This window comes from Protopterus annectens, chromosome 7.part0 (genome assembly GCF_019279795.1).
Source record: "Protopterus annectens isolate FY-2018-M chromosome 7.part0, PAN1.0, whole genome shotgun sequence".
Taxonomy (NCBI): domain Eukaryota; kingdom Metazoa; phylum Chordata; order Ceratodontiformes; family Protopteridae; genus Protopterus; species Protopterus annectens.
This window is the reverse complement of record NC_056739.1, coordinates 36022573-36036223: the sequence shown is the minus strand read 5'-3', so window position 1 is coordinate 36036223 and position 13651 is coordinate 36022573. Positions and strand designations below refer to the sequence as shown.

Below are 13651 nucleotides of genomic sequence, written 5' to 3'. Positions count from 1 at the left end.
CTGGAGTAAGAGACCCGCTCCACACACACAGTTAAATGTGATAGAACACAACAGTACTGGAGTAAGAGACCTGCTCCACACACACAGATAAATGTGATAGAACACAACAGTACTGGAGTAAGAGACCCGCTCTACACACACAGTTAAATGTGATAGAACACAACAGTACTGAAGTAAGAGACCCGCTCCACACACACAGTTAAATGTGATAGAACACAACAGTACTGGAGTAAGAGACCCGCTCCACACACACATTTAAATATGATAGAACACAACAGTACTGGAGTAAGAGACCTGCTCCACACACACAGTTAAATGTGATAGAACACAATAGTACTGGAGTAAGAGACCCACTCCACACACACAGTTAAATGTGATAGAACACAACAGTACTGGAGTAAGAGACCTGCTCCACACACGCGCGCACACATACACACACACACATGCACACACATATACACACTCACACACACATATACACACACACATGTACATACACACATATGCATGCATACATATACACATATACACACACCCACACACATATACATGCACACACACACACACACACAAACACACACGCACACATATGCACACATATATATACACGCGCACACACATGCACACACTTTTATCTGTTTATATATATTGCCTAAAGTATTTCTGGATGTTATCTTCCAGAATAGCAATGTTTTTGAACTAGGAGCTATAATGGAAAGCTTGAATAAGAAAGCCTTCGAGCAGCGTAAGGAAGTCTTTGTTTTCCGATGGGTGACTAATGTGTGACCCTGCTTTGCATCAGTGGTGGTTAGAGCATGTTTGGTGTATGATGACTCAGTTTAGTCACTAATGCTGAAAACAAGAACTTCAAACAGTGTTTTCCTTGAGGAACGTGCTTCCTCAAGCTTCTGTGTATTTGTCTATGTACTGGAGTAAGACACCCACTCCACACACACAGATTAATGTGATAGAACACAACAGTACTGGAGTAAGAGACCCGCTCCACACACACAGTTAAATGTGATAGAACACAACAGTACTGCAGTAAGAGACCCGCTCCACACACACAGTTAAATGTGATAGAACACAACAGTACTGGAGTAAGAGACCTGCTCCACACACACAGTTAAATGTGATAGAACACAACATCAAGCTAAATGAAAAAGGAGTAAAACACAGGCAGCATGTCTTGTTTTTGCCATTAACAGTGACTGGCGTACATCACCGCCGCTATGATTTAGGCATAGAATTTTCTTTTTTGCCTGCAAATTTAGCCTTTCTCCTCCTAGAGTTACTGATTTTTCTTCATAAAATTAGACCTTTTTAATGATGCATATGTTACTTAGCACTAACTGTGTAAAATGCATTACCACAAGACTTTTATGAGAAGTAAAACTGCTGATGTTTCTGACCATTTGCTGTGACTTTTTAATGCAAAGAGGTTGAGAGGTCTGATCGTGACAAATCATACCCCCTTCCATCTATCGTTTTTGGTAGTATAGTAACAAGATGTGCCAGGTTGTATGTGTGTCAAGCAGAGAAAGGAAATAGGCAAATATTATATAGGCAGATTGTGTTGGCCTTGTTTGTCTCAGGTTTTGTAATTCTGGTCACGATTTGTTTCTTTTGTTCGTCAGATCGTGATTCGGACTCAGACAGTGATCTATCGATGGAGGATGACCAGAGCGGGTCATTTGCATCAACACATTCCTCAGACAGCGAAGATGATGAGGATTACATGGGGGAACCATGCTGGGAGACCCTGTCATCCCCTAATAATGAAAAGTTTCCTGTGCACAGTACTCCAAAAGGTGAGGACCTGAGTTTTGGATGAAGTCGCAATGTGTAGTGTTAGTAAACACTTCAGTATTAAACATTTTTCATCTTGCAGCTCTGTATTATTGTATTATTGATTAAACTTTTCTTATATATGCGCAGCCCATCTTGGAATGTAAGTCATTGTTTTTTACTTATTCCAACAGTGATTTAATCTTATTAGAGGGTGTACAGAGGAACTTTACTAAAAGAATTGAGATTTCTTCATATTTTGAATATAAAGTTGTGCTAAAATTGTCTTGCCTCTCCTTAATAAGTTACAAGAACTTTCATGTGAAGTTATGCCCTTCTTATCAAGCGTGTTTGTGATGATAAACTTAGGACGTTATCGAATATCTTCATAAACAGTGCAGCTGCACCTGTACACACTTTATTTGCTCACGCAGTAACTGTCATACCTTAGATTAAATTTTATTATTCCATCCATGATGAAGTACTGGAATGAACTCCAAACAGAGACTAGGAAAAGTACTTCATTAAATGTATTTAAAAAATGTTTAGGTACCTGGATGGGGAATTTGGTGTATTCTACCAGTCTACAAACTGTGCTATGAATGCCATTATTGTCCGATATGCAGGAGTCTTAAACCATGAAACATCATTCCTGCTATATACCACTGATGTCGATATAAATATACATACATTCAGATTCAGTAAAGCCTAAGGGGTCCCTTTTACACCGTGTGCATGTTGCACCATGACATGCACACTGCAGCGCGACATTTTTGATTTGGTAAACGGCAGGCACCACCACACAAACAAGGTAAACACCGTGGCATGCTAATTACAACATACACAGGGTAATTGTATGCTAATCAACCAAACCAAGATGGAGGAGCTATTCAACAAGCTATAAACCAACCGTAGTGCTGGTTTGTTCTGTGAATTCCAAAACCTGTTGGAATACACCGATGAAAAGGAGTCTACACTGAAACAATGTTAGCGGCTGCTGCTGCTTTAATTCATGTGTGTGTGCAACAGGCGGAAGTCTGTGCTGCTGCTTTAATTCGTGTGTGTGTACAACAGGCGGAAGTCTGTGCTGCTGCTTTAATTCATGTGTGTGTGTGCAACAGGCAGAAGTCTATGCTGCTGCTTCTGCTAATAGACCTAAGCCAGGAAGGAGAAGAGTTTTCAAACCCCGTGTAACTTATCACAGCCTCCATGATGTGGAAATTGTAGAGCACTACAGGGTGGATAGAGACGCACTACAGGAACTCTGCAACCTCTGTCGTCCTCATCTCAGAGCCAGGGCAAACCGAGGGGAACCCACACCAGTGAAGACAAAGGTATTTGTAGCACTTAGAATCTTAGCTACAGATACCTTTCAGCGACCAAGAGGGGACATGCTGGGGATGTCACAGGCATCAGCATCCAGGATTCTCCATCAGTTCTTGAATGCTATACTCCAACATGCCAGTGACCACATATATTTTCCCCTTACTCCTGAGGATGGGGCCACAAATATGCAAAAGTTGTATGCTGTAGCGCACTACCCTGAAGTACTGGGTGCCATAGATTGCACACATGTAGAAATTAAGGAAGTACCTGGGGAACAGGGAAGGCTCTACATAAATAGAAAGGGTTTCCACTCTACTAACTTTCAGGTCATGTGTACTACCAAGGAAATCCTCCTGAACATGTGTGCTGGCAACCCTGGCAGTTACTGCAAGTCACATATCTGGCACAGCTCCCAACTGTATCAGATGCTCACTAGAGGGATATTCCACAGGGTCATTTACTGGGGATGCAGGTTATGCACTCGAACCATGGCTGATTACACCCATCAGAAATGCACATACAACCGCTGAAGAATTTATTTATTTTACATCTGTTGACCGAGATAGTAATGATGAGGCACATGCTCAAGCCAGAAATATCACAGAGCATGTGTTTGGGCTGCTGAACTCATGGTTACAATGCTTGGACACATCTGGGGGAGCCCTGCAGTACAGTTCATGTACATGTACTGAAATATTCACTGTATGTGCCATGCTACATAGCATCATCCTGAGAAAACAGCCTCATCAGGATCAACAAGGGAAAGGGGCACACATATCCCACCACCAATGCCACGGTCACCACAGCCAGAGTACACATCCCACCACCAATGCCAAGGTCACTACAGCCAGAGCACACATCCCACCACCAATGCCAAGGTCACTACAGCCAGAGCACACATCCCACCACCAGTGCCAAGATCACTACAGCCAGAGCACACATCCCTCCACCAATGGCAAGGTCACTGCAGCCAGAGCACACATCCCACCACCAATGCCAAGATCACTACAGCCAGAGCACACATCCCTCCACCAATGGCAAGGTCACCACAGCCAGAAGAAGGTAAGGAGTCAGAGGGGGAACCAGCAGCCGCTGTGGGTATTGGCAGATGTAAGCGTGCTCCGTATGCCCTCGCATTGGCTAAGAGACAATGCATAGCACACTCACCACCAAAGGGCATTAAACCTTCCCCCTATGTACATACATATAGTAACATTGATGCCAGGCTGTGTACTGCTAGCTTCAAACAGAGTCAGCCCTGAACTAAAACTGTTGCAACTGCTGGATTTACAAGGTAAATTGTGAACCTAGAGTGTATTGTGCAATAATATAAATGACTGGCATATCTTTGCATGTTGTTACTTGGCAGTGTAAGCAAATAAAGTTGGGAGATTTGTACAGAAATTACCTTAACATGACAGCAGAGACTTATTTGACTTGTATGTGTCCATTATCAAGTAGTAGGCCTCAGGCATCAAAGATTCACACAGTCATACCTCTGAAAAGTAGTGATGGTCATTGCATGCCCTCAGTTTAGCACCACACATTTGTACTAGAAAGTCATTAAAGAGAGAAGTTAGAAATTAATGATATACATTGCAGTTTCAGACTTCACAACCCTCACAAGATCATTCATAATAAAGTTGGGAAATTTGAATGCTGTCAGCTAATTTTCTAGACTAATATAAGTCGAAGGTACAATTACCAGTTCAACATCACAAATGCAGATATACTAAGCACTATGTCAGCTATACACCCTGAGCATCAGACACAAAGCTTATGCATCCCTGAATCCAAAAGATACAAAATAGGGGTATGGCAAATTTATTAACACTTGCACAGGGTGTTATGTGGGAGGGGCAGGAAGCCTAGGCTGACACAAAAGGTCAGTGTGTGTGTGTGTGTGTGTGTGTGTGTGTGTGTGTGTGTGTGTGTGTGTGTGTGTGTGTGTCAGAAAGAGAAGCAGGTAGACATTTTAATAAACCACCAAATAGCCAGTGAGACAAAATGAGTTTTAAGCTGCATGACTAAACCATGTAACTGTTGTGAGTGTCTACATGAACACAGCCAAGCTCTGTGTCTTCCTATGTCAGACAGGTGTGAGATGTGCATGATAGAGGTGGCAGTGCCAGGAGTTGCACTGGCATGTCCATGCCCACAGTCAGATGCACTGCTGCTACCTGAACATGACTGCTGTCTGCTTTACGATCTCCCTTCAGGAGAACGCCCAGGACCACAACCCCCATGACCTGCCACATGTGGGTGTACACAGCTCACCCACTGACAGAACAGAGGAAATACTGCTATTATGGGAACATGATCATGCATGGCCACACTGCCTAACAGCAGATGGTGTGGCTGACCTACAGCCAGCTAGGATGCTGTTCCCCTCCCAGAGATGTACCATGACAGACACCCCTTGTTGCAATGTGTCATTCATCTGCTCCATTGACTCAGCAACATGATAGAGACAGTCATGCATATCAGCCAGTGTACAACCCTGAGCATTTCTCTGGAGGACCTATGAGAATATGCCTGTGCCTGCATAATTGCCCTAAACATACATTGATTGGTACAGGAAGAGACACTTGCAACAGGTGATGGAGGGACAGCAGGCCCCCTCCAAGCACCACTATCAACCCTCCTGTGTGGCACCTCACCCTCACTTTGGCTACAGCCAGAGTCAACGGCACTGAAGCCACAGTAACCACACTTCCCTGATAGATTGTCTCGCCCTCCATCTGTCCATTATCTGAGGGCTGACTGGAATGGGTAGGTGTAGGCCTACTGGCTATGTCTGATGGAATTGCAGAGAATGACTGTTTGTTAACCTCAGTCTCAGATTCAACCTGTGCATCCCCCCCCCCCGATTGTGCCTCTGTTTGGCTACCATCATCATCAGAGTCTGCTGTTACACTGACATCAGGTGGTAGAAGTCCCACACTTACACTGTCAGGAGCACCTGTGATAATAAGGTACAAACACAGGAACAATTAATACCTAAACTACTATACTCCAATATATCCTAATAAAACAACAGTGCTGACACTATTAGACAGTACAGCAATACACCCAGCAGTCCTGATATCAACTTCACACATTAGAATATTTCTTTGAATTGCTCATCAGTACATAAATAAAATGTTTGGCTTACTATCTGTAGATGAGGGTGTCCTCTGCACCCAGATGGTCCTGATTAAGCAAAAGGTAAACACATCATCACCACAATTAACAGTAAAACAGGAGGTAATACTTTTACCCCTTTATATGTCCACTAACTATACTTTAAACAAGAACTTGGAAGAGAATGCCAACCTAAGGTGAGCAATCAGAATGTGTTGTTAACTGCAGCAATCTTTAACCCCTCAAAAAAATTAAATGTGTGAAACAGAAGTAACGTATTGATTTAAATTGTTTATACAACAGTATTCAACAATTGAGATACAAAAGTCTACCTAGAAGCTCTTCCTGGGATATGCTTGTCCCTGAAACAGTCACACCAATGTTGAGGGCTTGTTTTTCTGTACTTTCATGGGAACTGTCTGGATCCCTGGCAGTGGGCAGGAACTCTTCATTTGGTGTTAGTGTTGGCTCCATAGCAGGCCATCCCCTGGTACCCATCCGTTCATGGCCCACTGTAGCTGCTGTCCTCCGTGCAGATGTGATCATGTCAGTGGCCCTATGGCACACCTGCTCATATGTCTAGTCGTGGTCACCCACATCATTAACATCGTTGACAATCTGCAGCCAAATCTGCATTGTGTGACATATCCTCCCATCCCCTTTCAAGCAGAAAGGCACCATGTTACCTAAAAGCGTAGACGATAACCTGCTTTTTAGTATCAGTGAAGGGTGGTCTTTGAGGATTCAGGTGCCTGGGTGTCCAAAAAGATAACAGAAGGATGTACACATAAGTATCACATAACTACAAAATAACTGTTCCCAGATAAAACAGAAAAGGTAGCATCTCAGTATTACCCACTGTGGAAACATAAAACAGTCTAGAGATCTCAGATATGAATAACAGGCTGGATGCAAAAACGGGAGAGTAACAATAGCAATATAGCCTTGTTTAAACCATAGCAGAAATGCAGCTTTGCTCCCCGCAAAAAAAACAGGCAAATGACACATTTTTCTAACAAACCATCTTTGAAATGCTAAAAGTGCTATCAAATGAAAAGTCCCTGAAACATGTCTACAGATTTGTCACAGAGCATTCCATTTTAAGGTATTGCCAATCATGTATACCTGTGAAATGCCTTGACAAACATGTCTATGGCATCAGTACCTTCTAACTAATGCATACAATTAAAAGTGTAAAAGCCTGTGCTTCAGATATTTCTTAATTACATTCCAGCATATGCAATATGTAGCTGACAAAATGCAGGTATACCTTCTCAAGTTCAGTAATCCTCTGTGCAGATATATTGTAAAATAATAGCCTCTGTTCTGTGTTCTCCACATAACAAGTATATTCTCATCTTCAGTTTCTCTAGTTACACAGTTGCTTTTTATATGGTGTAGATTCAGGGCTGTTAGCATGGTGGAGATGCAAGTTAGGTGTGAACTAATTAGACTTGATGAATCCCAAATACTTGGCTCTGTGTAGCAGACGTAAACATAGTGCAAACACTCCCTCAGTGTTTGTTTTTAATGGATTGCAACTTCGAATGATTACTGGTTGGGAGAAGAAAACCACAACAGCACTGTAGGCAGCCCTACATCCAGTGGGTGTGTCAGTAAGGCCGGAAATGGAAGTAAGCAGCACACAATTGAATGGTTCTGTTCATTAACATTCAACCTCCCCTTCATTAGTTGGCAACCACATATGATGTTATTTCCATTTAATATCCTCACATATTTTAAGGCCAATGATACAGAATGGCTTACAGACTGCATTTCTAGTATTACTAGTCAGATAAGCCAAGAATGACCAACAAACACAGAGAGGTAAGATAGAGCTGTATGTTTGCAAGCAATAGTCAGAACTGGTTGTGTGATCACTTAGTGCACTACATCCAAAATAATAAATGTAGAAATAACAGTTGTATGGTTTCATATTACTGTAGATGATGTTGCAGTTAGATGTATGCAGAATGATTTCACTTCCTTGCTGCAAAGCTGTGTGTGTGGCAAAGAGGGATAAGGCACCCTTACTGTGTTTTGAAGGTTCATTGGAGTGAGAATTCAAATCGATCCGATCTGTGTAGAAATATCTCGTGTGAACCAACATTTTCTGTTTTGTATGTCTTGGATTGCTTCTCCTCATTTCAACCACTTCTCCTTTTTTCTCTTTTAATCTTTTTTTTTTTTGGGGGGGGGGGTTGAGTGATGCACTGCTTAGCACAACCACAGGAAACTGAGGAAAATGAATGTCAGCTCTGGCTGTGTTTGTCTTGTTTGCGCCAAGTGCAGCAGTCTGCAAACTCGACAACTGGACTACCCAGAAAGCAGGCAGAACACTGCAAACAGGGCAGCCAGTAATAGAAACCGGATACACTCATTTTGTTGGGCACCACACAAACTCGTTAAGTGACATTGCATGACTGTTAACAGCAAGACCTTAAGAATGATTAGTAAAATAGGGAATGTCATATGACTAGTCTTGTGGCAGCAGGTGTAAGTGTAGGGCTAGAGTACAGATGATCCTGGGTTCTAGCAGAGGGTGTGCAACCTTTTTTGTTACTGTTGTGACAGTGAAGTTTATAGCAAATAAGTGAAAAATAGTGAAGTGTTATTTCAACATTCTTGGGGCCACAGCAGTAAGTGTTGGACTGCCGTACACATGGCCCTGGGCTGTAATATATATATATATATATATATATATATATATATATATATATATATATATATGTATGTATGTATGGGTTCCGTACAGATCCCCGATGGCACATTCTGCTGAAGCAGAAATCACTGTACATACATAACCTAAAGTGCTGTTCACCGAAGCAGCACTTTCAGTTATGTATGCTGGTTGTGCCGGTCACACTACGGTGCGGTTAAGGGAGAATTCTCTTTTCCCCACTGTAGTGCAACCTCGGAGTGAGAATATAAAAGTAGGGGGGTGTGGGGGGCACAGCCCCCCTGCATAAAAGAAGATTGTGTTTTTTTTTTTTGAACAGACTGTAATGAAAGCTCTTTTTTGGTGAAAGCACTTTCTTTAAAGTGCGTTCAGGTATTGTGGATTCGGACTATTGAACTTTCGTTCAATAGTCCTAGATCCTTATATATATATATATATATATATATATATATAAAGTGTTTTCTGAAGAAAAGGAGATTAAAAATTTATAAAATCTCATAAAAGTGAGGTTATGAATAGGAAAAGGAACAGTACTGAACATGAAATGTTTCTGTAAATGAATTTTTATATGTAATTTCATTCATTTTATCAGTAGTATGTGCTGTATGTTTTTTAATGGTTTATTTAATTGTTTTTAGGTGTGGTGCTTAATTCTTTGGGGTGTGTTACATCTTATTTAAGAACATTGTCTTATGTTGTTTAGTTTTGTTCTGAGGAAGTTGCTGTTGGGACGAATGCGATAATAAAAAACGTTTTTCGCGAAGTACGGAGTATCTTTGGATCCAGTTCTCCCTGGTTAGCGGTTGTTTCTGTTTGGAGTCATTGTGCCTCTTCATCTTGTGGAATGCTTTTTTATTGTTGGTCTTTTGGTTTTACGGATGCTGGTGTGAACGAAGATCCTCTTTTGGAAGTAACTGTCCACCCTACACCTACCTCGAGAGAAGGTGATGTATTAACTATGTTGGTGCGGTCCATGAACAATATGCAAAAAAGCTTGAATGAATTGTTGAGAGTTAAGGACCTGAAAAAAGTAGGACATTCAAGGTTCCTGTCTTCCCCTGTTAGTTCTGAGGAGGATATAGGGGAAACCACTGTCATCGACAAAGGTATGACTGGAGGTTGTGATCCGATGGTTAACAGTAATTTTAAGGACATTCGTGCGGTTTTCGACTCTGAACACGATCCATTTGTGAACATGGATGTCAACTTGAGATCCTGGACAGGTCTGTTGAGAACACCTGAAATAGAGAAAGAAACAAGGGTTTTATTAACCAATTTGGAAAATGCCTTAGGAAATACAGGTCCCTTGTGGTGGAGACCAAGTATTTTGAAAGATGTATAAGTTTGAAAGTGGTCCCTAAAGGGATACTTTTTTTAAATGTCCGAATGGGGTATTACCCTCTGAGCAATTTTTTGAGGAGGTAGTTTCTTTTTTTACTAAGTCTGGACTGGAATTTTTGTGACTGTTGGTGGGGAGGAGTAAGCAGCAGATCATTGAAATAAGAGGAAATCCTCAGGTTAGAAGATTCCCTCCAAAAATTGTTATCCAGTGTGCTGGGTTTAAAGAAAGATTATTCGGGTATGTTGTCTAACATTGAAGAATTTGAGAGAACCCTGGTGCAGAGGAAATTCAAGAAACTGCAACAGGATTTGACAGCATATGGGCCTAATAAAGCTTACTTACATTTTACGGAAGTAAAAAATAGTCAAAGACCCTTTAATTCCTACAAGCAAGACACTGGTTACTATGGTAACTGCCTGACCAATCAGAGGCCCTTTGGGAGGGAACGAGTTGGCTTGAGAGATGTCTAAACACTCATTGCCCTTAGCAGAGATGAAGGAAGTTCCATCAATGGTGTTGTTTCCTTGGATGAAATGGGATGAAGTACTTCAGATGACGGGTGTCAATTTGGGGGATGAGAACCATGTTTCTGGCAGCCTTGTTCCCCCTTTAGGGGTTTGTTTGATGAGCAACCAGATCCGGAAAGAGGAGAATGATACAGCCTTTCAGAAGGCCTCAGTTAGAGCACGGAAGAAGAAAATAAAATTGACTGCCATGATATTATTGTTGGACTAAATGGTAAAGTGTTTAACTTATCTGATTATTCTTTTACTGCTGAACAGCTTTCAGTTTTGCCTTTAGGGTTGAATTTCATCCCGAGTAGAAGGATGGACTTGAGTGGAACACTTATTGACTGAAAAATGTTTTGTCACAAGTTAAATCTCTCTTATGTATTTGCTGATGTTTCGATCCAAAAAAGCGTTTTTGTAAACCTAGTACATGTAACCCAGCTTTGATTAATACCTTGAAGGTTTTTAAGAGTAGTTGTGAGGATGACGTTAGAAGGTTGGCTAATGAGAAACCTAGTAAAATGTTTTATAATCTCTCATTTGATCAGCGCTCAGCTTAAACATTTACGATTTATGAAAGCCAAGGGGGGGGGCTTGTTATTATGGAGCAGGATAAATATGTTGGGGCTGTAGAAAATACGTTGGGAGATGAAAATGAGTATGCCATAGTCAATGCCCCTACTGTGTGTCGGCCTGTTATAGGAGAATATGGGCAGCATTATATGAATTACTTATGGAAGGTGATATTTCCTCCGATATGTATGACTTTATGAAAGTTGAATATCCTTTGTTAGGGGTCCTTTTTGGGATCCCTAAGATCCATAAGGACTCCTACAACCCTCTGTTTCGACCAGTGGTTTCTTCACCACAATGTGTAACAGAAGGAATCTCTTTGGTTCCTGATTTTTTATTAAATCCCATAGTACAAAAAATGGAATTTTATATTAAAGATTCATGATATTTTTTTAAGTAAGTTTAGAGTGTTTAATTCTGAATATAGTTTTCATTCTAGGAAAAATGTCATGTTTACAGTGGACATTTTTTCTTTGTTCACTTGTATACCCCATGATATGGGGATGGAGTTTGTTAAACAGTTTTTATCTGCTTTTACTAAGAATGAAGTGTGTTTGTTTTGTGTTGTTAGAACTTCTTTTGTTTAATAATTATTTTTTGTTTAATAAAGTGATTTATAAACAACTGAAAGGAGTGGCCATGGGGTCAGGCACAGCCCCACCATGTGCTAATTTGGTGTTGGGATGGTGGTAGCAAAAAATATTGAAACCTGCCCTGGCCAAATTTCAAGTTAAATTTTATGTTAGATTTGTAGATGATTTTTTTTTTGTGATTGAAGGTACTGAAAAAGAAGTTTATGATTTTATTAAGAACATTAATGAACAGTCTGATTCTTGAAGTTTATGAAGGGCGATATAGGGTTGGAAGTGAATTTTTTGGACATCACTCTCAAATGGGAACCTCTTATTGGTGAATTTAGTAGTAAAATTTATAGAAAAAGTACCTTTGTAAATAGTTACCTACATTATGCCAATAATCAACGTATATATATATATATATATATATATATATATATATATATATATATATATATATATATATATTCCTAAAGGGCAACTAATAAGGGCCTCAAGGATGACATCTAAATATTCAGTTTTTGATGAGGAGGTTAAATTAATTGTTAATATGTTTGTTGAGAGAGGGTATAAGGAAGACATGCTATATAAGTTGGTGAATGAAATCAAAGGATGTAGGTATATAGGTTTCCCTCCATTTTGAAGTCGGGATTGATTATTAAGGACAATGGCAGGGGAACAGGGTCTGAAAGTATTGTCACACATGATGCCTTTTGTTGTCTGGATATTTTAGTCAACAGATCTAACATCTGGATATGTCAGTCGACAGATCTGACATAGTATCCATCATTGGGAGGAATTGGAATATTTAATTTAAAAAGATGTTTACAAAGACATAATTTTATGGGTGACAACATGGGTAATAGTACTAAATTGGAAGGAATGTATAAATGTGGTTTTTGTTTATAATTGTAAAATGCAGGGGAATGTTTACATAGATATCTGCTCATTTTGCAGAGAGATTTATATAGGAAGGTCTACTACATGTTTATGCTAAAGAATCAAGGAGCATTTGTATGCCGTTAGGGGTATAATCTTTAATAATGCCCTATATAGGCATACAGTTAGGTGTCCAGAATACAGAAGATTTTTATTTTCCATTTTGGAACTGGTGCCAAGGAATTTAAGAGGGGGATGTTATAAAGATCAAGTTGAACAAAGGGAGACTGCATGGCAGTTAAAAGTGGGTGAGGATAAACAACCCACTATGAATGATTCTACCATTATAAAGTGTTTCCCTGAAGAAAAGGATGTTAAAAATGTATAAAATCTCATAAAAGTGAGGTTATGAATAGGAAAGGGAACAGTACTGAACATGAAATGTTTCTGTAAATGAATTTTTACATGTAATTACGTAGTATGTGCTGTAAGTTTTTTTAATGGTTTATTTAATTGTTTTTAGGCAGGATGCTTAATTGTTTGGGGTGTGTTTCATCGTATTTAGGAACATTGCCTTATGTTGTTTAGTGTTGTTCTGAGGAAGTTCCTGTTGGGACAAAAGAGATGATAAAAAACATATCTAAAGTAGTTAACTTCATTTGTCCATCAACCTATGGTTATTGGATCCATATTGGATCCGAGCCGGCAGCTTCCAACAGCTAAGATCCGAGCTCCAAGCTCAGCCCCTTACCCATAATCCCCTGCTATCCCTTCCTGACCTCAGATCTAGTTTGCCGCGGTTCTCTCAGCAGCTTGATCGAGCTTCCAGGCATGGTAGTGTTGGATTTGTGAGAAA

The 13651-nt window shown here is 40.3% G+C and overlaps 1 protein-coding gene across 2 annotated transcripts in view; it reads left to right on the top strand.

Annotated features, from left to right (window-relative positions):
* Positions 1-13651, top strand: part of CELSR2 (cadherin EGF LAG seven-pass G-type receptor 2) — a 1401203-nt gene that overhangs the window by 1325051 nt on the left and 62501 nt on the right. For both annotated transcript variants that reach the window (XM_044076472.1, XM_044076471.1), the window contains exon 32: positions 1638-1811. In XM_044076472.1, the coding sequence (XP_043932407.1) occupies positions 1638-1811 (174 nt within the window). The remainder of the gene's footprint in view (positions 1-1637; positions 1812-13651) is intronic.